Here is a 24044-nt window from a genome sequence, read left to right on the forward strand (position 1 = left end):
GATGTATGTCTGTTGTTCAAACACTATCTTTATCAAGTTCTGTGCGACGGCCGCCGCACTATCTTCTCCTGGTGTGAGATCATCTGATGTATCATAATCAGGTGAGGGTCTAGGGTTTTTTCAGACAATATAATTTTGGTGTAATAGATATTTTCATCACTGAGATTACGTCAAGCAGTATTAATAGCGTGTAATCCAAAAGGGAATGTGTGAGGCACTCAGATGACAGTATACTATAGGTAATCGCAAGGACGGTGGTGCGGTCGAGTAGCAATTAGACAAGGATAACCAATTTTACAAAGAGTTCACGGCCCAATAAAATGAAAACCAATACGACAAAGATTTGACGGTCCAATAAAATAGCGTGGGCAAAGACCAATAAGAGAAAAGTGGGACCGAGTAAAACCACCCGTCAACAACCAACAAATGAAATAAATTACGTTTTAGCTGGAAGTTATACACGAGATTTACGCATAAGATGCTTCTTTTTCGTTTGTTAGAAATTGTTCTAATGAGTAGCGAAAGGCGATTTTAATACAATGGCAAAATCAAAATTTGAGAAATTGTCCACAGCTGCGGTTGTCAGCTAAAACTGGGAGTGGTGATTGCTGAATGTTAGCATTGATATATTTTTCCAGTTTCGCCTGATCATTCTTTGAAAAGCATTCTTGTTTCAAATCAAACATTTTAATCTTACTTATGTTTCTTTTGTTCTTTTTTAACAGTTATTGATTTCCATCCTGTTTTATTTAAATAAAAAAAAATCAAAATATGAAATTTCATTCACAAATAAAGATACAATTGTTTATATATACATTTTGTGTAAATTATGTAAAATATGTTCTTCAACATCTACAGCACTTGAAGCAGACTTTAAAAAAGTCGAAATGTGTAACCATAGATATTTATTTTAAACAAAGCACCATATTCTTATTTTTTAATTTAAATAAAACATGAGAAGAGAATAACTCTGGTAAACGGGAGCAATAGAAACATTTTCAAAGCCAGGCCATCAAAACTAGAAATGTATTTCGAGGCAAACCCTAGTTTTAGCTGACAACTGCAGCTCCGGGCAATCTATCACTTGTTGATTTTCTCTTTGTACTTGAATAGCCTTTAGATACTGTTGAAATAAAGCCTACGGATCTACTCTGAACTTTGTGTAAATTTTGTATCGTTCATTATTTACACTAGTCGTAATTGGCCACATGTTTAAGCGCGACTAACGAGCAAGTGACGTCACTACAAGCTATAGATTACAAGCCTCAAGGTCGCTCTTATACTTTCATTCTGTCTCATTTTTCCTGTATCACTTCTTACTTATCCTTGTGTAGCAAACGTTTGGAAGTATTCTTGTTTGCTTGACACTGTTGCCCATCAGATATATTCAACAGCTACTTCTTCAGAACAATTTCGGACAAACGTTAAAGCATCATATGCACAAATCTCATTTAACTGCCAGCTGAAGCGTAATTTATCTGATGAGCGAAGTAATTTGTTGGTTGAAATTTTTTTGAACCGTATTTTTAAAACTCGGATGGATAAATAAAAGTGAACCATTTCGAAAGCGGATCCATTTCGGTCCCACTTTCACTTATTGGTCGTTGACCGCGCTACTTTCAATGATCGAATTCATTTCCAAATTAGCAAATTTACTTCAGGAATAGCAAGCATATCAAACAAAAGAAAGCATTAAATTGCCTAAATAATTGAAACCCCAAAATTGACGGGTCCAGCTTATAAAGTAATGCACCTATATTTGAACAATCGTTGATAAAAATAATTACCCAATTAATGATCAGAATTGAGTAGCGAATCAAGTAGTGATTACTGATCAAAACTGAGCAAAGCAAATTGAGCCTTAAGAAACTGAGCAAAGTCATCAGCCAATCACAAAATTGTGGTCAAATTTGTGCGAGCAAACGACAAAAAAACGCTTCATTTTGCTACATTGGGTAGAAAAGATGCAAAAATGATGCTACTAAGAAACTCATTATTCTGAATTTACAAATCTGAAGATAAGGAATCCCCCTGAAATCGGAAACTGTTCCCCTTTGGAGGCGGTCAAGAATTCCCCCTGATTGAGAGTCGCTGCCGTACTGTTTGTTGATCGATTGATTTCCATTGACTATTTTCTCGTGAGCATTTCAGAAAACTGTTTTTTGCACAGTAATTCTAAAATTACGGTGTTAAATTTCAAAAATGTAAACAGTGCAATTTCATTTTTCGTTGCAAAACGTTGCATGACATTTTCCAAAAACTGAAATATTTTATACGACGGATGAAAACGTTTTCCTGTCCTGAAATGAGATTCACCGAATTGAAAATACTTCCCGTCACATGATTGCTATTTTTTTATTATTCAACATTAAATGAAATTGAATCTCTTCTTCAGTGAAGATTTTATTCTTTTAAGATGCAATAAGTGCTTCTAACTGTTTGGCGTAAGGATACAACAAAGTGAAAGATGTAACACTGGTTGTTTGTTGATTTTCTGAACTGATGCCAACTAATGCAAGCTTTCCGCCTTGACTGCATACCAAACCAAGGCCATTTCTCTGCAATGTTTAATTTTCTGTTAGCATCTGCTGTTGTAAATATTTTAGTAAATTGTCGAAAATTGTTGCAATTTCTGTCTGAAATTCTAACTGAACAAAACTGTTTTATTGTTACCTTCTCCTTTTGACTGGTTGCAGCACATGCAAAACTCTCCTCATTGAAGGTTATCCAATATTTTTCACATGATGATTTGGGGGAAGATTTGTATGGCTCAGCCACAATGTCTCTTTTGTTCACTCAAACAACAATAATCTCATGAATTCTTACTTCGGCGAAATGTGTGTGGAGTATAATATTTATTGTTTACCTTGATTTTCGACTGCGTAAACTGTAAAACACTCTTCAGATATTTCAGGAGATTCAAGCGGGCAGGTAGATTCTGAAGCCAATTTAAACGGATATTTATCCTGCATTTCTATCACCGCTAAACTTTCATGAAATCCCCGTGTATGTATGGCCTTTACATGTCTTTCCTTGTTTTCTGGCAATATATAAATTGGCGCATTTATCTGCCTATTAAAACTGAAACAAAAGCTTCAACAAAAGTGAATTTCCAATAATATTTTCAATACTTGGCTGAGCATGTACGAGTTGTTAGAATGAATCTTGAACCTGACGACGAATCTTTATCGCTTTTCAAAACATAACCAACGCAACGCTTATTCATTTTGTTAAGCAAAATAACCGCCATCGACATGTGACTGCTCTTTTCTTCCGGAGCACTTTTCATAAATTTTTCAACGCTCACCACATCACAACTCAATTTCAATGAATCTGTTGCCTAAATTAAGTCAATCCAATGAAAAAAATCAGTTTCAACAACACTCTGAATAATTAATTAAATAAAGTTATTTTCCATTTCAAATTAGTAACTAACTAACTAATTGTTCATATTAAAACTAATAAAATTTCATAATTTTTTCTGTAATGTAAAATAATAAAAATAAAGAAATAATTAAAAAAAGCAAAAATGCTTTCAAAGAAAATTCAAATTTATAAATCACACTACCTGGATAATTATGGAATTGCAAGTTTCGACGAAAATTTGCAATAACTCTTGCATTGAAATATGCCGTAATTTACTATCAAATTATACATTCTTATTACCGATAATCAATAATGAACATTACTTACTTGATGAAAAACGATAATCAATAAAATGCATTTCATAAAACTCCACATTCTTCCGCAATTTCGAATAAATCTTTTTGTTTCTTCTGTTAATTTTTATCTTGTTCAAAAATCATTCTTTTAATACAGTTCTAAAGCAGCTGTATCAATCATTTTTCGCAAGCAGCGAAGCGAACAAAAGCCCACCAACCAATATTTATCATAAAAAGTAATCATTGTTTTTATCAAATTCAAAAGCTATAATCACAAAGAAAAATCAACACGTTACTTTTCATCTCTCTCGGACACGCATGTCAAGTGTCAATAAATGCAGTTCGTTGACTGATTGATATTCATTATATATATATATAATAAAATATAATGTAATACATATAATTTTTAAACATTCTTCATTCATTTTCAATCTTCATTTTTAAACAATAAAGTGATTTATTTATCAATTTATTAACATAATATTTTGCTATTAAATTGCATCCCACACGCTGTAAATAAAACGTTTCATATAAATATAATAATAACTGCTTTTTACAATTGTTCAATAACGGTTGCTGCTATTTCGGAATAAAGATCATCAGCCTGTTCACTTGACGATTTCTCTGCCACCAAAAACGACAGTTCGCTGTACAACCTCTGCAATTTCGGATTCGCTGCTACAAGAGGAAGCAGATCAGTTACTGCACTTCTTTTTTCATTCTTATCCTAAATTGTATTTCGAAAACTGTAATGCATTCGGCGAGCAGAACAGTTGTATATTAATTACCCTGCTCAACATGCTGTTCGTTTTCATATGCTCATCACTTTCAACAAGCATACGAAATAGACAACGAAGCTTCACCTCTGATTCTGGAAACGTGCAAAATTTCAAAGTAAAAAAAATATAAAACACATACATTATTCTTTAATAACAAAGAATTTGTTAATGCACAATGAACGTGCTTCTTAATCAACAATCAAAATTGCAAATTTTAACTAAATCTGATCAAACAGAATCTTTCTGAAACTCCTACATGTAGAAAATTAAAATATAAACAAACAAACAACAAATACTCTCTCATTATACATTTTCTCTTAATAATTTTTTTTACTGAATTTAAACTGAATTGAATTTGATTGATTGAATAAAACACACCTGCTTTTACCAACAGCTTCACGTATTCACTAAGCCAATACATGTATTCATGCTCGGATCCGACTGCACGAGAGGCCAAGGAAAAGCGTTCCAAAAAACCTTCTCTGATTCTTTCTTGCATTTCAGAATCACTTTCTGCAGTGAAAGTGACGCTACTGCTAAAATTAATTTCATCACCTTAGTATAATAATAGTTATTAAAATTTTTTCATTCTTTCTTTCTTATAAAATTACAAATATTATCCATTTTCTATTGCTTCCCACTATTTCAGTAGAAGAATTCTCCATTTACTTCTGTTGAAATAAATTTGTTGTGATAGTTTAAAGTAACATTGAATTGTTAATGTTAAATGTTTAAAATTAATTTTTCTATAACAAAATACAATGATATTTCACTTTGATTGATTTTCTAAGAACAACTATTGGTTAAAAAAAAGAAAAAAATAACACTAACAATAGAGAAGAAACAACCCACATCAAACTTGATGAAATATGAACAAATTTACAAAAATATTTTTTTCTAAATTTTGAAATAAGATGCTTTAAAATCCAAGTGTATAAAATGTGCGATCGACTGAAAAAGAATAAATAGAAAGAAGCGTAATCAATAATTTGAAAAATAATACTTACAACAAATTTTTGCACAAATTTTGAAATCGTCCTTTGGTCTTCAAGTACGCTTTTGTAGAAGCGAGCATGCTTGTCGGTGAATATTTGATAAATGAATCAGACGGATTCAACAACTTTTGCCTGAAAAATTTTCATTTCATTAATTTCTTTGTAAAAAATTCAATACATATATATATGAGCAAGTAATTCAAATAAGTCATGATATATTTATAATCATCATCAGGCATAGTTTAAAAATTTATCAAGTCCACCTGCACTAATGACATCACATTTGTACTAATCAGTGGTTTTAATAACTAGGCTTTTTGGAAGCTTTCTCGCTCTCTTCTTACAGCATTCTTCACAAAATGTGAGCTTCCCGTGTGACGTTAGGCCATTTATTCTGTGCTTCTCGAAATGTGTTTTTCTCCACCATGACCAATCTTCTGATGAACAGCATCGATAGCATCGTACATTTCTTCAGTAGAGGCGATGCATCTTATTTCACCATACTTGCCCAATCAGATTAGTTTATTAGTCTTTTCCGATTTTTAAAATTCCATACGGATTTTTTAAATTATAATCATGGACAGATTTTGGTCTATCTGATTGGATTCGCAAAATGTCAGTAATAGGATTCTGTCATTGCATTCTGTCCTTTTTCCTTCATCAGAGCACGGAGCATTTCTTCATACACAGCCATTTTTTCCACCAGAACTTCAATAAATTGGGAAGTGGTTGGTTGATTTTCACTTTCACATAACTTTCGTAATGAAGCCATTTGCCGGCGCAAATTCTGTTGAACACATTTGAAGCTAATCATTTATCATTTGTTAAATGAAACGAACATCAAAAAGTTCTCAAACGATACATTTGTTTCTGAGAACAAATATACTAAGCATTCATTTGTTGAATGAAATGAAATGATTATCATTGAAATTCTCAAGAAATACATCATTAATAAAAGCATTGAATCATACAACGTGGCTCGTGAACCGTCATTTCAATAATAGGCAATTTTCAATATTAAACTTAACATATATATATATATATATACTGACCATATTTTCGACGATGCATCATAACTGAACAAACTGCCATCGTTGAAAGAAATGATCGGCATGCCAACAGCACTGAAAACGACGCGTGAAAGATTTCGCTTTGGATCTTGAAAAGAAAATCAATCTGCAATGCTGAAACTATGTAAAAAGAGAACAAAACAAAAAAGTACCTCTCAACAGAGCTTTGAGAGAAACTTGACAAACTAATTCCAACGATTTAACAAAACTCCTGAAATGAATGAAAATTTCTTTATATTAATTATATATATGTAATATGTTATGACAAATCTGAATAATTAACAAATGTTAATTGAACTTAGTGCTCACCGATTTGTTATAGTATTGTTTGAAGCATTGGTCTCTTTGAAGAGACATGCAAGGGCTTCTTCTTAGATGTTTCAAAGAATTCCCATCATGACTTTGGATAGTGCCACACGATGACACTGATATTTCTTTCATATAAATGTACAAATTCATTTTGTACGTTATTTTGAAATTATTATATGACATTTTCTTGTAATACATTCAAAGATATTCTTTTAACACAAAAAACATCCAAGAGGCCAACTCTACATGCTGAAACTATATAAGCAAGAAATATTCGTTGGAAAAAACTCATTTTGAGAACGCACTAGTTGTGATCTTTACCTCTTTCCCTCGCTCTCTCAGTTTAACCGATCTATCGCTTGCAAACTTATTTTCGTTTAACCTCTATTGTTGATACTTGCTTAAACTATATATAACTCAGTGGAGAATTTAACAAGTCTACCTACATTTTCGTACAACTTTTTCTTCCTGCAGCAATCTCAGTGTACCAGAAGGAGTAATGGGCATGAAGGCACGATTTCAAAAAAAGCTGCAACAAATGTTGGATGAAAAAAGAAAAAACAAATTTGTTTTATCTGCATCCCAGCATAATGGTATCATACAGCAGGATCTCATTAGAATTAATGCCGAAATCGCCTAAGCGTATTCTGACCACAGTTTGACAAAGAGAAAAATTTCGATTAATCAGAAAAAGGAAGAACGAAAGCAATATTCGACATGCTACTGCATACGATGAAATATCTGAGGCAATTAAAACATCTCACGAACGGACTGGACTGGTCACCGTGGAGAGCGGAAGACGTTCTCAGAAATCAAAAAGAAATGGGCAAACATCACACATAATTGCTGCAAGCTTTACATAGGCCTGTGTGGAAGATGCCACGAAAAGAAAAACAAAAAGGCGTCCAAACTTCTTCTGGTGGTTAAGCAGGTACGGAGCTCCAGCATCATGTCGTAACTTGATCAACTTCCAGACTTACCTGATGGTGATTTTCAAGTTCAGATCACCTACGTCAATCACTTCAGCAAGTTCTGCGTTTTGGGATCGTTAAAGTCAATGAGAGCACAAGAAGTGGACGGTGGTTGACTATCTTGACATTTTTCCATTATTTGGTGCCCCAGCAATGTCTGCAGCAGTCTGATATGGCCGTGAATTTGTCAACTTCATTATCGCGGAGTTAGTTTCTCTTTGGTCAGAGATGAGAAGTGTTATAGGTAGACCATGGCCAAGCCTCAAAGCCAAGGAGGTGTTGAACGTTTAAACGAAATCATACAAAACAATTTGGCAATCTGGATGAAGAAAACAACAGTAAGAGATGGTCAGCAGGGCAGAAATTTCTCCAGTGGCATATAAATATCAACAGCACTCATGCCCTGACCAAGCAAAGCCCTTCCAAGGTGATGTTTGGTGAGGAATCTAGCGCAGAACTGAAATCACATCCGCCGCCCCAGTCTCTGCTGAAGGAGACTACTGATGAAGAAGAAGTTGAAATCTTCTTCAGTGAGCAAACCTCTTATATATGCAAAAAAACTCATGGTAAAGAACAGATAAAGACAAAAATGAGCAACCACTAACTAATAAGCCAAGCTGTTCAAACGACTACCGTTTTTGACGAGTCAGGACTGCAGCAGCTGAAGGACAAAAGAATTGTGCATTTGCCGTGATTGCGAAGTCAAAAAAATCTGTAACGGTAATTGCGGTGGGTCGGTGTGCTATGTTAAAGATACCGAAAGTTGACCGCGATCCAGCAGACCCACGAAATTTGCCAATGGTTGTTTTGAAGATCAACAATGGCCTACACACCGTTGGCTGCAGACAAGGAATACTGGCGTCAAAGTACACTGCGACGGACTTAAAGCCAATAAAGGATGGCTTATTATCGACAACTGATATCCAAAATGTCGAAGTATCTGTACGAACGGCAGTCACCTGAGCAACTGGCGATCAAGGTTTCATAAAGTGCCACTGCTCAACAAAATGTTCATACTGTCGTTGAAGGGATCCCGGGAGAACATGCCGTAACGTATGAACGGTACTTTTCTGCGTATTAAATAAAAATACCATAACGTATAAACAGTTCTCCGTTGCGTACTGCGTAAAAATCAGTGAGCAATAGGCAAAATTAACATATACATGTTAAAGGTCCGGTAACAAATTTTAACATTTGCCAAGAAAATTGACAAATGCAAACATTTTCCAGGAATTTTAAATAAATGTTCATGTTTGCCAAAAAATTTTGACAAATAACATTTATTAAAGTTCCCTCGCAAATGTTAACATTTGTCAATTATTCAGATTTGTCATAACATATATATATATATATACCCACCAAACATAAAGCTCTGCGCACACTGTAACAAGAGCAATATGTTTGCCATCGAGATCAACATAATGAACACTGTCGCCCAAGACGTTGGTCAAGCACATCATGCGACCGTCCAGAGGTGAAAGAATATCAAACATACCATTTTCAAAAACGACAAGAATTAAATGCCTAAACAAACCAACAGTGAAAAATTAACATTCAATTTGTAAGAACGAATAAAAGAAAAAAATATATACTAACCTGTTTGCTTTCAATGCAACAGCCCCTGTTTCTAACAAAATCTTCCAAACGCAATTCAAATTTTTCATGCACAACAGTTCTGCAAATTTCCCTTTCGGGTTACTGCCTACATTGTTGGACAACTGCAACAGCATTTCGCTTTCGGACTGGTATAGAATTAAAAATGCAATTATCATTTGACAAAATTTTTTTTCAAACAACAGCAAAATGGTGCACGGCATATGTGGCCGTCGCCCTGCACCGCCTATTGCCCTCCCTCACCCCAATCAACACCCCCCTCCCCGTCCTTGCCCGTCCGAATCACCTCGTCAACAACAACACTGCACATCAGCAGGTGCAGAACTTTCAACGCTTCCAGCCGGTGAGTGGGAGTTTTCTGCTTTGAAGAACTGCTTACAGCAACTGTTTGATGAGTCTGAAACAATTTTCAATTATGCATCAACAAAAAAAGCAAAAAATTGCTTTTCAAAAAGGAAAAAGCACTTGAAAATCAGTTTCCACTTCAACCTCAGTTTCCGAAGACGGGAAAGTTTGTGAAATGGTCGATTCTCTTTGCGCATGTTTCAATGCTTTTTTGCCCTTTTGATGCCAGGATTTTTTTTTGTCAAATTTCAATTCTGATTTAGATTTTTCCAAAAATTCTTCCACAATACCGCCGCTGTGATCTTCGGACGATTTCGAAATGCTTTTTCCACCTGCGTCAAAGCCGTCGCCCTTTCTTAACTTTACCGACGTCGACTTAGATGCAAAAGCCGAAGATGAAGAAGAAGCGACCAACGGTACCAACGGTTCAACAGTAGTCGAATTCAACCCTGACCATCGTTCAGCATTGTCAACTACTGTCATTTTTTCATCAATTAGCCCCTTCGCTTTTCCAGCAACACCCAATCCAACGCCTTCCCTGATCCAAGGCGGCTGTGAACTGAAACGACAGAAAAAAAAAATTTTTTTCTCTTTTGAATATACAAAAATTCTTTTCCTGAATCCCGAATACTTGTTGTCCGTATCAACCTCCGCTACTACTTCCACGTTTATGGGTGTAATTCGCCGTTTCCCGGATTTTGTACGAGTTTCCAACTGCACGTTCCAATTCTACAATTATCATAGAATATGTTTTCTAGCCCAAATTAATACGAACACGATATTCAAAAATAAAAAAAAATCTGAAATCCAACTGAATCACGAGTCGATGGTGGCGGTGCAGTACGAACAGCCGTAGTGGAGGCGCAAACGCCACCGTTAACACCATTTTCACTACAACAAATATTCATATAAATCAAAAAAAAATATTTGGTCATTTGGAAAAAAAATCAAAAGAACATGTCCATTATTCAATTTATAATAAATACTTTGAACGATTTGCAATGACTTTTGCATGGGTCATCACGTAGTCTGCGTCTTCGATAATTTTGTTCGAATTTTGATCCGACTTCCGCTGCAAACCCAACAGGCCAACATCCACGTTACCGTAATATCGACGAAGCTTATTAATCTAGGACAAATAATTAATAAACAAAATTTGCATACAATGCACACTGTAGAGCACTTTTTCGTCGAGCGATAATGGAACGCCCAACTCATCCGTCGTCCAAACCAGACAAACCACAGAACCGTCGACCGATGCAGCAATCAATATCAACCCACTGCTATCCCTGGAATGAAAACGAAGTTCACTTTAAATATGCTAACTGCAGCTATTTAATGAATGGAGTTAAAATTTGAACAACGCAAAGAAAAATGAGAGAAAAGAAAAATCTTCACAAACAAATGCTTTTTACCAAGATATGTCAGAAATGCTGGATTCGAAAATATCCGTCAGCACTACAACTGGTCGATTTTCGCTGGCCGACCAAACGCTCAGAGAACGATCTTTGCTTCCAACAGCACAACAGCTGCATACGTTCGACTTGAAAAAATTTTAATCCATTTCACAATTTATTCATATTTCAGATAATAATCAGCAAGTAGATTTGAATAATAGATAATTGAAAAGAAAGAAGAAAAATTTACTTTTTCTGTTAGGAACACTTTTCGATTTCGATGATAAAGCACATTGCTCCAACGCTGAAGTGGGCAGTTTTTCAGAATAAGTCCAAACATACAAAACCAATTTGACCAATCAACTTACAACGCACGTGATGGCCATTCGATGACCAGCAAAGTCTAGTTCGCATTTCCAGCCATTTCGTTCTATAATTTTCGATACCGGCCCACCGTTGTTGACTGCATGAGCAGTTGCCAACAGCAGACCATCCGGTGACCAATCCAACCTCAGTGTGTGTGTAGCGCAGGGGGCCTGTTACATCAGTGGGAACAGATTTGAAGGTTGTTAAACAGCGAGAAATGAAATTGAATTTACCTCTTTAAATGGACGACGGAATTTATGCACCACGTTCCAATCCACTGTCGACCAAATTCGCAACGACCTATCATCGCTCTGCAATAAATAAATAATTCATATTTCCCAATTACAACGAAATTCTGGTGATTACAACTGCAGTTCTTCAATAATACCTGTGAAGCTAAATATTTACCAATCGGATCCCAACAAACACCTTTAACAAAACCTTCGTGACCAACCAGTGATGTTATTTTTTCTAAATTGAAACATTAATTTTTTTTCCACACTGGAGCAACCTGCAAATTCTACAATCACAATTTCTGTCAGCACATGTCACAACAAATAAAATTTGGAAACAGTTCAAAAAGGAAAAAAAATTATTTTCTTCTTTTCAAACAGTCCACTTCAACGCCAATATTAATACAAAGATATAAGCATTGTCGTATGTTATTAACTTTGAACAAAAGACTACCTGGAAACTTTTTTGCATTCCATATGATAATAATATTGTCTATTCCACAAGAAGCCAAATATCGATCACCAGGAGACCATGACAAATGCAATACATCTGTAATTGACAGATTATTGAATACTGAGAAGAGAAAGAAAGAAATAACAAACAAACAGAACATCATTTATATGATTATAAAAGAAAATTTGCTCTCACCTCCAGCGTGACCATGCAATGTACTTACGCATTTCCAGTGTTCAACTGCAGTTACACGACTTTGAACATTTGGAATATAACTAACAAAGCGCCAAATTTTCACAGCTTGATCCGTGCCAGCTGAAGCTAAATAACGCGAATCACTTGACCAACGTATACAATTGATACAAGCTAAAAAGTAATAATAATAAAGAATAAATTTTTTAAGGTACCTCTTATAATGTTTGTTCACTTATTTTTTTATCTCTTACTTGAATGCGCTTCTAGACGGCAAAGCAACAACGGAATCTTGTCGTTAGTTTCATTTTCTACGTCAATTACTGGCTTCAAGCTCCACAGAACTATCAATCCAATACCCGTTACACTTTGACCACCGGTGGCAAATCGATTTCCAGCAGGTTCAATGTCCACCGAATATATAGGAAGCCCTAAATTAAATAATTACAGCTAGAAATGACAATTCACTTTTAAAGAATACAACAAATCTCCATACCATCGTGATTCACCCAGTTCGGCTTTATGAACTTCATTTCCAATTAATTCGATGCTGTCAAAATTTACCTTAAACACCGCTAAATAATACTATTTCACAAAATTGACCTAAGAATTACACTTTCAAATGATAAACTTCACTAAAAGCATAAAATAACAATTTTTTGTTTTTAATTCGTATTGCAAAAACATATATATATATATATATATATATATACATATATATATAGGACTACTGTGAATTACATCAAAATTTATAATTTTTTTCACAAATTTGTCTTATTAGCAAAACAGTTAATCAAAATGATAAAATTTTTTAATACCCATAACAGTTATTTCAACAATATTTATTTCAAATGCAAATCTCTGTGAAACAAAACGTTTTATAATTAAAAATTGAAATGCAAAAAGTAGAACAATTTCAGCAGAAACAACATCAGCATAAATCAAACTTATAAAAATAACACAAAACTTTAAACTAATACTTTTCGCATAATCAAATTTATTTGCAAAAAACTCATTCCACTGCAACAGCATATTTGTAAAAATATCAACACAGTTACACAATAAATAACAAATATTTATAAACTGTTTACAAATATACTTGGATTTATTTGTGAAAGACCGTAAATAGATTGACTACGTACTTCGCCCTAAACACTGTCGTGATTAGTAAAAGTTCAACATTGTATTAGGAGTCTCTACGTTTAACTGACAAATGCTAATTCAAGAATAGTCAATAATATGCAAACATTATAAAGAAAATTATATGAAAAATATAAATATTATGTGTAATATCATGCTATTCAAATAAAGGATGTATTACAAACAGAAACAGGCTACGGAATGGGAATTTGTGAATATACAATTCAACCAATCTACATAAATATTAATAATATGCTCACAAGGATAAATGATATTTACGTATATTAAACGTTCAAACTGCTCACACGCGCAGTGAACTGAAATCACTTTACAAAATACTGCACATTGAAATAACTTTTTCAAATGTACAGAAATTGTTACTATTTACAGTATGACGTACATGAAAATAAAGTTATATAGATTTGCTTGAAAATACATATTTTATGGCATACAGTTATGGTGCTTGAAAAAGTATTACATTTAATAATTCTCTTTTGTATTTCTATTCTTTCAAATGAAACGAAATATATGAAATAAGAAGACAGCATCCAAAACTACCGCCATATTTTTCATTTCAAATGTAAATGCTTGAAAAACACATTTGCATTGATAGTATTATATCGCAGTAAATTATAATCATATTGTTTAAAAAAAATTGTTTGTATTTATTTATTTGAACTGCAATTCAAACACACAATACAATAGTCACGCAACATTTATGAATAAAACTTAATAAACTATAAATGACAACATTAATTCCCACCAACACCTTTATAAAAAGATTTCTTCTGCAATTTTCGCTAAATATAAAATGTTCATCACAATTTCAAAGTAAGCCATTTCACTGAGAATGGAGACCATTGAAATTATTTATAAAATACTCGCTGTCGTAAATCTCCGGGCTAAAATTAAATAATCAGCAAAACAATAATAGAACAAAGTAACTAACAAAAATACCAATCGGAAATAATTATACGAATATTTGTAAATGTTGCGCCATCTTCGCAACGGAGAAGCGATCCATGTTTGACAGAAATTTCAGAAAGTGTTTTCTTTCCTTCTTCTGCAGATACTATCACAATAACAATAATAATAATAATAAATTTCTTTTTATAAATAATTATAAACTAACAAATACAAACAGTTACATTTGTAATCATGCGCAAAAAGCAGTCGAGGAGACGCAACTTCCAGCATGATTTCAGGTTTCATCACAGACAATTCTTTCGCAATCTGCAAAAAATAATGAAATAAAATAGAATAACAGAGAATAAAATAAATACACAAGAAATAGAAAAATCAAATTTGTCACAAAATTCTCTTTTTTATCAGTAAATTCAACAATGCATGAGAAAAGCAATGCATTGCAATACCTTTCCCAAATTTTCAACTGAAAAGGTCGACACGTTCAAGGAAACTTCCACCTTAAATACAAAATTGTATAGATACATATATCAATAATAATTTAACAGAGAATCGTTGCATGTGTACCTCCTTAACAGCAACACAATATTCACATCCAGTTACTTCAGTTGATGGAGCGATGGATAAAACTCTTGGCATTCCTTCTTGCGAAGAAATGGCAACCTTATATAAATAAAGTAGATTTAATTCGTATTTACAGTTTTTATGAAAGATTTATTTCCACTGACCATTTACAAGAAAAATTACAATGCAATAATGATTCTTACCGATCCGTAGAAATCTTTCCGTCGCTCCAAAACTGTGTACAATTTCAAAACCATCAGTCCAGCTACCACTGCATTTGTACTCACAATAGCTGGCACAACCCGACCGGCAATTGCTGAGATAAAGTGAATCAGAAAATGTTATGATTTGTAAATTTGAAAATTATTTTTAAGAAATAACTCTTACTTTCAGCTTCGAAACGAGGTATCTTTTCAATATTAAAAACATGACAACGAAAATTCGTAAATGCAGTCACAAAATCCACGCATACCGGATCATCCTTTAATACATACCAACTACAGTGCAAAAGATACAGTCTGTTATATTCTTTTTACCTTTTGCCAAATCAATGGAGCATTTTTAGCTCTTTCTTTAAGTACTGCTAAGCAAGATACTGCCACTTTAAAACATTCTTTCAAAGTCCAAACATTTTGATCGCGTGATTCCCAGTCCTTTTGTTCTGTCCCTTGCAAGTTTTCTTCAAAAAATATAATAAAATAAGTTTCATGTTCAACATTGATTACGAAAACAAACAGAAAATACCATGAAGTCCAATACGGAACCACCGCAAATTTAACGGAGTGGGTGGCTGGCGATCTTCCCATAATTTTTCCATAGTGCGAAGATATTCAATATCGTTAACAAAGAGCTAAGTAAAATTTGTCGTGTGATTGTTTAAACTTTGGAACTATACTTCAATAATGAAAAGTTGCGTAATTCGTAAAAAGTAATTTATAAACTTTAAGAAAAGAATTTTAACAACCAACTTTTTTGATTATAACTTCAGGGTCATAATTATGATTCTTAGCCAAATCCTGCAAACTGATAACGTTGGTAAGAGGTTGAACTTGTGGAGTTGCTTCAAACTCTTCACCAGTTACTAAACTCTCTGGTGACACATCTTGATCTGAATTTACCTCTCCAAACAGTTGGCTAAAAAACAAATAAAAATATATGCATATTCAAAACATAAAAATAATTGCATACTTGAATAAATGCTGTGCCCAAATAACACAATGAGCAGGTTCCGTAGGAGTATTACGAATAGTACAACTTGGATAGTCATGCGATGGCGAGTGTTTGTGACAATCGAAACATTCGGTAATATTCTACAAAATAAACAGTGAATAAAATATAAAATAAAACAGCAAGAAGTGAAATGACTATAAAATGTAAAAATGAACATAAAATAACTGTAAAACGCACTAACATATGATTAATAATTGCGCATTAAAAACTTCAACAAGTAAAATAATTATCTTCGTTCATAATTTTAAATTTTTATGCATCACAACAAATAATAATGAAATCAAATTACATTTTTTTACCCTACATAAAAAAATTTCGATGAAGTCAATTACTAATATTCTTTAGACAAAAATAACTCGGAATTTTGGAAAGACCAAAATTGTATTAACTAACCCGTATTATCACGTCAACTTGTCCTTTTCGGCCCAAAGATCCGCCGTCAATCAATGGAAGATGACATATCAAACACATGCGATTGACATAAGACCTGGCTTCTAAATTTAAAAAAGGAAAATATAAAATATAATATGAATAAATTGCGTTTGCAGCTTTTACCAATATTATCCAAGCAGTTCAAAACTGCAGTAAATTTTTTAAAATAATTCACATTGAATTCTCGACTAAAAAAGTTCAAATTCAAGTGAAATGGTTCTCGTTCGTTGCACGAAAGAAAAAATACCTTTGAATAGGTTTACAGTAATATACCAATTTCACGTTTGGATTCAAAACAGAAACACTTTCTACGGCCACCTATGTTCAAAATTTAGCATCAGCACTGTCAGGAGTAAACTTTACACTTTCTCACTTTAGCTTTAGATAAACCGACGTGCTCTTTACGAAACAAAAACTGTCGATTCAAATTTGTTACCTCGATGGTATCCATATCAATCTAAAACAGTATTTATAAGTAAATAAACAATGACATAATTTTAACAGTTTGTCAAATAATAGTCAATTCCATGAAATACATCCGAACATGCATGTTACTAAAAGAATTAATTAATTCAAATTAATTTAAAAAATAGATTATATGATATTATTCATCAAATGTAATATTAATTATACGGGGATGCATGTTATTTTCAACAAATAATATTCAACATTATTAATAAGCAGAAGCAGGGAATTGAAACTTACCACTTCAATATCTGCAAATCCACTTAATACAAGCGTTTTTAAAAGTTCGCATCCGATACCTCCAGCACCGACAACTAGCAGTTTTTTACTCGTAAAACTGTGATACATATCTAAAAATTCTTGATTTTCTCCCATCACGAGATAGAAATATAAAATAAATTAACAAAATTTATGAATAAAATTTTACAGTAATATAGTGAATTCATGTTTGAATTATCAATTACAGTATTTTTTATTTGACAACAGTACAATATGTATAAACTATTTATGACAAGTCGATTTTTTGTTTAAATTATGCAACTTAGAGTAAAGATAAAGTCAATAAATAACTACTGTAAAATAAAATTTTAATTTGTAACGCTTGTAACTGTAACGAGCGAAACTACGAGTTTACTCGCTCGCGATCTTTGTGGACTGTATCTTTGTTCGTATTGAAAGGTGGTCTAGCGGCCCCCTTGCGCTGACGTTGACCGATGACCGTTGCGCGCCTGACAACGGCTGTTTACGCCATTGCGCCAGTTGCGCGTCAATAAAGTATTTGAAGAAGCCGCCAGATGGACGAGCACGCCAAATGACCATCGCTAGATCAAAGAGGACGAAAGCATAACAGCTAAACCGGAAGTCGACGGTGATTTAGATCGGCTCCATAGATAGCCAGCTCACCTGCTTTGAGCGAGCCGCTCATTGGCTGCCCGAGCTCTATATATTTGGCTACAAACGCGCGCCGCAGAAAAAAGATCCGTGGAAGTTGCCGAAGTTAGTCGAACTCACTGTCGTTTGCGTAACCATCGATTCTCGTGCTGTCGTTTGGACCTGTTGTATCTATTGATTCTCGGTTCGCTGCTGTCGACGGAGTGCGTCCATCTGATAATTCGTAGTCGAATAAAACGAACGTATATTCGTTTGTGTGTTTTGATCTGCTTGCATTTTTACCTTACGCGACCTTCTTCTTGACTACCCACTTCGGTTGGCCAAGGAGAATCTACACCATACAGTCCACTCTCATTTGCCTGACAAACGAACGTCTGGCAAATTGTACTTGAGCATCGCAGGAGTACAGAACCCTCCTACGGTTCTTACACATAGAACTGCTGATCAGATCTAAGAAATTCGCTTTAATTTAAACTGATTGGTTTATTGCGTGTATACTATTGAACATTTTAAAGACCTTGTTCAAAAGTTTGCTTTCTATTAATGTTTCTTAATTTGAGGTGGGTGGTTGGTTACAGTACATCGATTGTTGATCAGCAAGGACGATTCTTGCTGTAGTTAAGACAACTCTTTGGGAAGAGATGACTTTATTAGATTTAACAACAGCGACAAATTGGTGATTTGACAATCACCAACAACAGCTTCTGCAACAAACAGTAGCAATCTGCACTGCACTGCACGATGATCACACGCACTTGACTTTACGTTAACAGCTCTCGCACGAATCACACCAGCACTCCGCTCTCGACTCGATCTCTCGATTCGACTACTCGGCTTCGGATTTCGCTGGTTTATATACTGAGCGTACCGACCTCAGGTCCACGTTTTAAGACAGAGGAAATTTGGTTATCCTTGTCTTGGGACAATTGTAGGCCGCCGGTGTGACGTCTTTTGTGCCCTTCCATGCTTCCAGCAAGCATTCCGGCTCTGCTGCGGTCGCGCAATGCCCATTCAGCATTTCGGATGACCTTTAAAATTATCCTGAAGTGCTGGGGATGGCCTCTTTGACCTGCATGGCTTTTGGGGGCAAATTTCTCGGGAAACTTGCGTTTCCAACATCATCCTTGCAGAACCAAGGCGTCGGTGTGGCAACAAGGTCATCGCAGAGACTCGGCAGACTGAGGGCCGTCAATTCAATTCCCTCCTTCAATGGCTCCAAACTTTCAGATTGGGCAGGGATGAGGCGGAATCGCACACGACGAACATCAGGGATTCTCACTTTGAGACCATTCACATCATTCACGGTCATATCGCTCGTCGGGCCTTGTAATTTCAGTTCGTCGGCAACATCAGTGCGGATGAGCGATCGCTCAGATCCGCTATCCAACAAATAGTTGACCAGCTTTGTCTTTCCTTTCTCCCCATGCTCCAGCGCACGAACGACTGGCAACCTGATCGTGGCAACCTCTTACTTTCAGTAGAGGAGAGATGGATCCCGACAAAGGAGGCTCCTTGCTCTGTCCTATCCTCTGTCTTCTCATTCTGACTCTTAGAGGGCGAGACCCTTTCTTCAGTGAAATCGGTTCCGTTACTGCGCGTGGTCGGTGAAGCTTGCTCGGTGCAAGTCTTGCCTGCAGAGAGCTTCTCCCGTCAATAGAGCATTCCAAAATTGATTGGACTTTCTCTTCGGGCATCCTTCTCTGCGATGTCCTTGACGAAGACAAATGAAGCAAAGCTTCAGCCGCACTGCCCAATACTGTCTCTTCTGAACCAAATAGCTTCGGAATCGGGCAACGGTCCGCCGGATGGTCGCCTTTGCAGACGGGACATCCGCCGCCAGAATTTGTGGTTGTGAAGGGAATGCAGAGTCGGTAGTCGTGCATTGAGGTGAGACTCCTGCTGATGCCTTTGCGTCGGGGCCTTCGTTCTGGTTCCGAGGTCGGCGTCCTTTATCCTTGTGTAGCGGCCTTCCGTTCTTTCTTATTATCGCTAGCGGAACCACTCATAACGAGAAAGATCAAGCTTCATAATACAACTAATACACAGACAGCACAGAACACACGCACACTCTACTCAGACTTTGTCGTGACTGAACTTCCTCGTCACTTCCGCGTTCGTCTGGCTGTTGTCCGCCCAGCCAATCAGGTTTCTCTTGACCTCCGAGTTCGCCTGTAGGCGTCGCTTCGCTCCGCCAGCCGTTACACTTGCTTGTTCCAACAAGAAAGCTAAGAATACGTCCGAATTTATCTCACCGTCTTTCTTGTCTTTGATAAAGGCTTTCCATTCGGTCATTGTACCAGAAGGAAGTTTCTTTCCTCTTCAGAGTGGGGAAGATGACGTGAAAACCGTTCAAGCCGCAGTTAACATTTTTGCCCAATGCTTTCATCTCGAGGAAACGCCGGTTCAAGTCGTCGTGGAGTCTGGTCAACTCTCCAGCTCCTTCGTTTGAACAGGCCCTCACGTTCATCACACTTAACACATGGCTCTCCACAACGTCCGGTAGTCGATAAAATCGGCTCTTCAGCGTCGTACTACCTCCGAATAGTTTTCAGCGCAAATCGTGACACCTTCGATTGCTTTCAACGCTGAACCGGATAAGCATGATCTCAAATGGAGACACTTTGCTCAAACGTTGCTCACAACTACCGAACAACTCGCACAGTCGGAATGATACCGAATGAATGACATGATCCAGTCGGAATGATAAATGAATGAGTCACCGTATTCCTTATTGAAATGCAGGTGTGACTTCAAGATACTATACGCTACAGTACCATGGCGCATATTTCACACTGTTAGAAAGTGACCACGTAAACACGACCATAAAAATACCAAAAAAATAGAAAGAAACTCCTAACAGTCAAGGAACAAACAACTCGCTAAACAAAAGCAAAAATGGAATTTCCAGTTTCTTCCCCCGGATGTAGTCCATCACTAGGCTATCGCTGGCTCCAAAAGCACCAGTAACCGGCTTTTGCGCGTCAGTACTTCCCGTGCGGTTCAGAGTCGGACGGATCGAACGATATCGTCACTCCCTAGTAGGAGTTCTGTAATCACTCCCAGCTTCCAGCAGTTGCGGGGAACCGTATCTTCAGTGATAAGTACCAAATCATCGACCTCCGGTTGACGGCTGATCTTTTTCCATTTGCTACGTACGTCGAGGGATACCAAGTACTCTTCCGTCCATCGTTTCCAAAGCTGGCGTATCAGCATTTGCTGATATTGCCAACGTCTTCTAAGCTGACTGGCGCCAGCTAACCTGGACGTTTCCTGAGTGGATGTTGTAAGCGCGGCAAATTCTCTTCCAATAAGAAAGTCCGCCGGGATGAGCGGAGCACAGTCCCTTGGGCCTTCGCTTAAAAGCGTGAGCGGCCGGTTGTTAATTCGAGCTTCTAACTCGCACAAGGTGGTACAGAGTTCTTCAAAGAAGCAGGCTCTTTCCGATCATCTTTCGCAGTGCGTTCTTGACAGATCGAACAAGCCTCTCCCAGTATCCGCCGCTCAAAGGAGCTCTTTCAGTGGTGTATCTTCACTGAATGCACCCGCAGACCAACTCGTTCCGAAATTTCTCCGCATGCTTGCCGACAAAAAGCGAGCGGATGAACGCGTCTGCCTGTTTGAATGTCCGAAAGTTATACGACTGGATAACTGTCGGGGTGCCTCTCCTGGCTATGAAGCGGCGGAGTGCGGTGAGAAAACTTGTCTCAAGGTGCACGGCGCGAGTTATCATGCACGTGAAGAGGCAGATGTAAACTTTCTTCACACCGCGATTTTCTCCCCGTACATGAAACGGCCCGGCGAAGTCCAATCCCACCTGACAGAACCACTCTTGCGACCGGGAGTTCACTCATCAATGGACAGAACAAACGTCCGTCTTGCCATCTGCAGATGATGTAGGCTCTGATGCATCTTTTTACTGTCTGGCGTCCACGAATCACCCAATAACGTCTGTTAGAAATTCCTCTGGTCGCTCCCGGACGCCTGAGTATCCATACCTGCGTTCATGGTTACTGTAGCGGCCTACGGTAGATGATGCAACAGTGTGTATTTTTAGATTGTGCTGTGTGATTGTCGTTGGTGTCTGTGTGGTGTTTAGTCTCTGTTCATTTGTGTCCATTGATAAGTTCTCACTTTCGTGGAATAAAACCGGTGTCCGCTGTTTGTTTGTCTTATTTGTTACACGTTCGTGAACGAACGTGGGTAGTATTGCGGTTAGGCTATCATCATTGATTTGACCTGCCGCCAAAGAAAAACCTACAGTCCACTGCCTCGTTGGCTACAGATCTCTGTCGCCAACATTCTGGTCCTCCGAGCCGGATCGTGAGGGACAGCGACCTGTGGATAGCCTGTGGATAGTCTGTGGTGCGGAAAGGGATGGCGAAGGCAAGCTCGATTCCCACGGAGTAGAAGTTAGCCGCGAGTAAGACCCGATTGAAGATAATGCTGCAGGATCTCAATCGCATGTGCGATGAGTCGGAGAAAGCAGTTGTGATCCAAGGACAACTGTCGCTCGTCGAGAAGCTCTTCGAAGAGACCGACGCTCTCCAGTCAGCGTTTGAAGAAGGCCTCGAGGCGGAGGAGCAGGAAGCGAGCATTATCGAGTGGTCAGGATATCGCCTGGACTTTCTTAGGAGTCAGGCGCGGGCGCACGAGGTGGCAGGCCAGGGACTGGCAGATCGAGCTGCACCTCAAGAGCTGAAGACAGCGGAAGTCGACCCGAATGTTCGCCTACCTCGTCTCGAACTTCCTAAGTTCGACGGTGATGTCACGAGGTTCCATGAATTCTGGGACCAATTTGAGACCAGTGTACATCGTCAGCCTGGGGCGTCGGGTGCGACGAAGTTGGCATACCTGCGAGGATGCTTAACTGGTGCGGCGCTGGACACTATTGAAGGTTTGTCGGCTTCAAACCAAGGCTACGAGCTAGCATTACAGCGGCTCCGTGAACGCTTCGATCGGCCGATGGTGGCCGTCCGGGAGCAGATACTTCGGCTAGTCGACCTGCTCATGACCAAGAATAAGCTGTCTACTATTTGTGACGAATTTCACAAGAAAGTATATGCACTGACTGCGCTTGGGAAGGATCCGCGGACTAGTGATTTGTCAGTCGCGGAAGTTTTGATCGCTCTCTGTCGGGAGCAATTGCCAGGGTCTGTTCAATTCCGCTGGGACGAGCTGGCGCAAGCGAACAACGCGGTTGTCGCTGATTTACCAGCATTCCTACGGTTTCTGCAGCAGCTGACCGACTTGCCTGGGGCCTCGCGGAGGTCTAAGGAGCCCACGCGTGAAACGACCAAAGCACGTCGGTCGGGTGGTGAGCGGAAACGGAACAGCCCTGAGAGCCCACCGCGAGGATCAGCCACCTTCCTGCACGCCGCCGTCGAGCGAAGCTGCCACATTTGTCAAAAGCAGCATCTGCCGCAGCAATGCCCGAGCTTGCTTCGAGCGGGTCCCCATCAGAGACGGGAGTTGGCAAGGCGTGCCCGCCTATGTTTTGCTTGCCTGGAGCCTGGGCACTACGCTTCAGGGTGCAAGCATCGAGGGAAGACAACGGATGGAAAGCCTGTTCCAGCAAGTTCTCCGAGCACGTCGGCGTCAGAGAGATCGGTCGCTGAGCAGAAGACGATCGTAAGGTCTGAGGAACCATCTTCGGCTCCTGTACACGCCAACGTCGCTACCAGGAGTAGTCAATGGACCTCTCGGTTGCAGACGGTTCGAGCTGTGGCCTATGGCGAGCAAGGCCAGGGAAAGCGAGTGACCTGTCTTCTGGACACCGCTTCAGAGCGCTCGTTTGTCAGGCAGGACCTCGCCTCCGCCTTGGGTCTCGTTGGGCAGACCAGCCCATTGTCTCTCGTCAGGATCGGCGGAATCCTCCACGAAATCCCGGATGCACAGCTCGTGAAACTCTGGTTGGGCCGAGCCGATGGCAGATCGGCAGAACGTCATCCTCTTCAAGCTTTGACGATGCCAAAGCTTTGCAACAATCTCTGCAATACTCGGTTGCGAACCGA

General features: G+C 37.9%; 7 protein-coding genes across 7 annotated transcripts; 3 read left to right on the forward strand and 4 right to left on the reverse strand.

The window, feature by feature from the left end:
* Positions 1–2064: 2064 nt before the first annotated feature.
* Tsp_09906 (conserved hypothetical protein) lies at positions 2065–5896 on the reverse strand. The gene is given in 12 exon segments (XM_003370646.1): positions 2065–2175; positions 2186–2300; positions 2437–2558; positions 2674–2795; positions 2867–3081; positions 3132–3340; positions 4140–4172; positions 4234–4389; positions 4451–4533; positions 4820–4977; positions 5449–5568; positions 5793–5896. The coding sequence occupies 12 exon segments, from the start codon at positions 5894–5896 to the stop codon at positions 2065–2067; spliced, it is 1548 nt and encodes a 515-aa protein (XP_003370694.1).
* Positions 5897–8037: 2141 nt separating this feature from the next.
* Positions 8038–8706, forward strand: Tsp_09907 (conserved hypothetical protein). The gene is made up of 3 exons (XM_003370647.1): positions 8038–8124; positions 8160–8316; positions 8600–8706. The coding sequence occupies exons 1-3, from the start codon at positions 8038–8040 to the stop codon at positions 8704–8706; spliced, it is 351 nt and encodes a 116-aa protein (XP_003370695.1).
* A 920-nt stretch (positions 8707–9626) lies between these two features.
* On the reverse strand, positions 9627–17961 carry Tsp_09908 (hypothetical protein). Its single transcript, XM_003370648.1, has 30 exons — positions 17777–17961; positions 17383–17479; positions 17068–17134; positions 16639–16739; positions 16204–16325; positions 15999–16149; positions 15760–15865; positions 15552–15694; positions 15403–15496; positions 15219–15331; positions 14998–15114; positions 14670–14760; positions 14504–14599; positions 14409–14429; positions 13807–13844; positions 13487–13535; positions 12897–12962; positions 12642–12818; positions 12391–12561; positions 12196–12291; positions 11897–11979; positions 11742–11819; positions 11511–11678; positions 11161–11288; positions 10986–11034; positions 10732–10874; positions 10558–10636; positions 10377–10474; positions 9866–10304; positions 9627–9797 (listed from the first exon to the last, which is right to left on the reverse strand). The coding sequence occupies exons 1-30, from the start codon at positions 17959–17961 to the stop codon at positions 9627–9629; spliced, it is 3537 nt and encodes a 1178-aa protein (XP_003370696.1).
* Positions 17962–17992: 31 nt separating this feature from the next.
* Positions 17993–19574, reverse strand: Tsp_09909 (conserved hypothetical protein). Its single transcript, XM_003370649.1, has 6 exons — positions 19506–19574; positions 19103–19459; positions 18906–19061; positions 18726–18879; positions 18154–18246; positions 17993–18081 (listed from the first exon to the last, which is right to left on the reverse strand). The coding sequence occupies exons 1-6, from the start codon at positions 19572–19574 to the stop codon at positions 17993–17995; spliced, it is 918 nt and encodes a 305-aa protein (XP_003370697.1).
* A 47-nt stretch (positions 19575–19621) lies between these two features.
* Positions 19622–20325, reverse strand: Tsp_09910 (hypothetical protein). The gene is made up of 3 exons (XM_003370650.1): positions 20286–20325; positions 20113–20258; positions 19622–20008 (listed from the first exon to the last, which is right to left on the reverse strand). The coding sequence occupies exons 1-3, from the start codon at positions 20323–20325 to the stop codon at positions 19622–19624; spliced, it is 573 nt and encodes a 190-aa protein (XP_003370698.1).
* A 1033-nt stretch (positions 20326–21358) lies between these two features.
* Tsp_09911 (conserved hypothetical protein) lies at positions 21359–21925 on the forward strand. Its single transcript, XM_003370651.1, has one exon. It carries the CDS (start codon positions 21359–21361, stop codon positions 21923–21925), a length of 567 nt encoding a protein of 188 aa, XP_003370699.1.
* A 548-nt stretch (positions 21926–22473) lies between these two features.
* Positions 22474–23661, forward strand: Tsp_09912a (zinc knuckle protein; the record flags this gene model as incomplete). The annotated part of the gene is made up of 1 exon (XM_003370652.1): positions 22474–23661. A coding segment is annotated over exon 1 (1188 nt), but the record flags the coding sequence as incomplete, so codon positions are not given.
* Positions 23662–24044: the final 383 nt, after the last annotated feature.

Source organism: Trichinella spiralis (genome assembly GCF_000181795.1).
Source record: "Trichinella spiralis strain ISS 195 chromosome Unknown Scfld610, whole genome shotgun sequence".
Classification (NCBI taxonomy): domain Eukaryota; kingdom Metazoa; phylum Nematoda; class Enoplea; order Trichinellida; family Trichinellidae; genus Trichinella; species Trichinella spiralis.

Excerpts from the sequence above, each read along its gene's own strand:
- Tsp_09906 (XM_003370646.1), bottom strand. The coding sequence starts at position 5,896 with ATGCTATCGATGCTGTTCATCAGAAGATTGGTCATGGTGGAGAAAAAC. Across the intron at positions 5,569-5,792 it reads ACACGGGAAGCTCACATTTT|GCAAAAGTTGTTGAATCCGT; the intron begins GTGAAGAATGCT and ends AAAATTTTTCAG. Across the intron at positions 2,796-2,866 it reads TTACGCAGTCGAAAATCAAG|TGAACAAAAGAGACATTGTG; the intron begins GTAAACAATAAA and ends TTGTTGTTTGAG.
- Tsp_09907 (XM_003370647.1), top strand. The coding sequence starts at position 8,038 with ATGGCCAAGCCTCAAAGCCAAGGAGGTGTTGAACGTTTAAACGAAATC. Across the intron at positions 8,125-8,159 it reads TCTGGATGAAGAAAACAACA|TGGCATATAAATATCAACAG; the intron begins GTAAGAGATGGT and ends AAATTTCTCCAG. Across the intron at positions 8,317-8,599 it reads AGAAGTTGAAATCTTCTTCA|ATCAACAATGGCCTACACAC; the intron begins GTGAGCAAACCT and ends GTTGTTTTGAAG.
- Tsp_09908 (XM_003370648.1), bottom strand. The coding sequence starts at position 17,961 with ATGGTCATTTGGCGTGCTCGTCCATCTGGCGGCTTCTTCAAATACTTT. Across the intron at positions 17,480-17,776 it reads TCCACAAAGATCGCGAGCGA|TTTTACGAGTAAAAAACTGC; the intron begins GTAAACTCGTAG and ends TATGTATCACAG. Across the intron at positions 11,980-12,195 it reads GAATGCAAAAAAGTTTCCAG|AAAAAATAACATCACTGGTT; the intron begins GTAGTCTTTTGT and ends GTTTCAATTTAG.
- Tsp_09909 (XM_003370649.1), bottom strand. The coding sequence starts at position 19,574 with ATGAGAAGACAGAGGATAGGACAGAGCAAGGAGCCTCCTTTGTCGGGA. Across the intron at positions 19,460-19,505 it reads CCATCTCTCCTCTACTGAAA|CATGGGGAGAAAGGAAAGAC; the intron begins GTAAGAGGTTGC and ends CGTGCGCTGGAG. Across the intron at positions 18,880-18,905 it reads TCTTAAAACGTGGACCTGAG|CGAAATCCGAAGCCGAGTAG; the intron begins GTCGGTACGCTC and ends TATATAAACCAG.
- Tsp_09910 (XM_003370650.1), bottom strand. The coding sequence starts at position 20,325 with ATGACCGAATGGAAAGCCTTTATCAAAGACAAGAAAGACG. Across the intron at positions 20,259-20,285 it reads TATCAAAGACAAGAAAGACG|CTTTCTTGTTGGAACAAGCA; the intron begins GTGAGATAAATT and ends ACGTATTCTTAG. Across the intron at positions 20,009-20,112 it reads GGAAGTTCAGTCACGACAAA|AACGGAAGGCCGCTACACAA; the intron begins GTCTGAGTAGAG and ends ATAATAAGAAAG.
- Tsp_09911 (XM_003370651.1), top strand. The coding sequence starts at position 21,359 with ATGAGCGGAGCACAGTCCCTTGGGCCTTCGCTTAAAAGCGTGAGCGGC.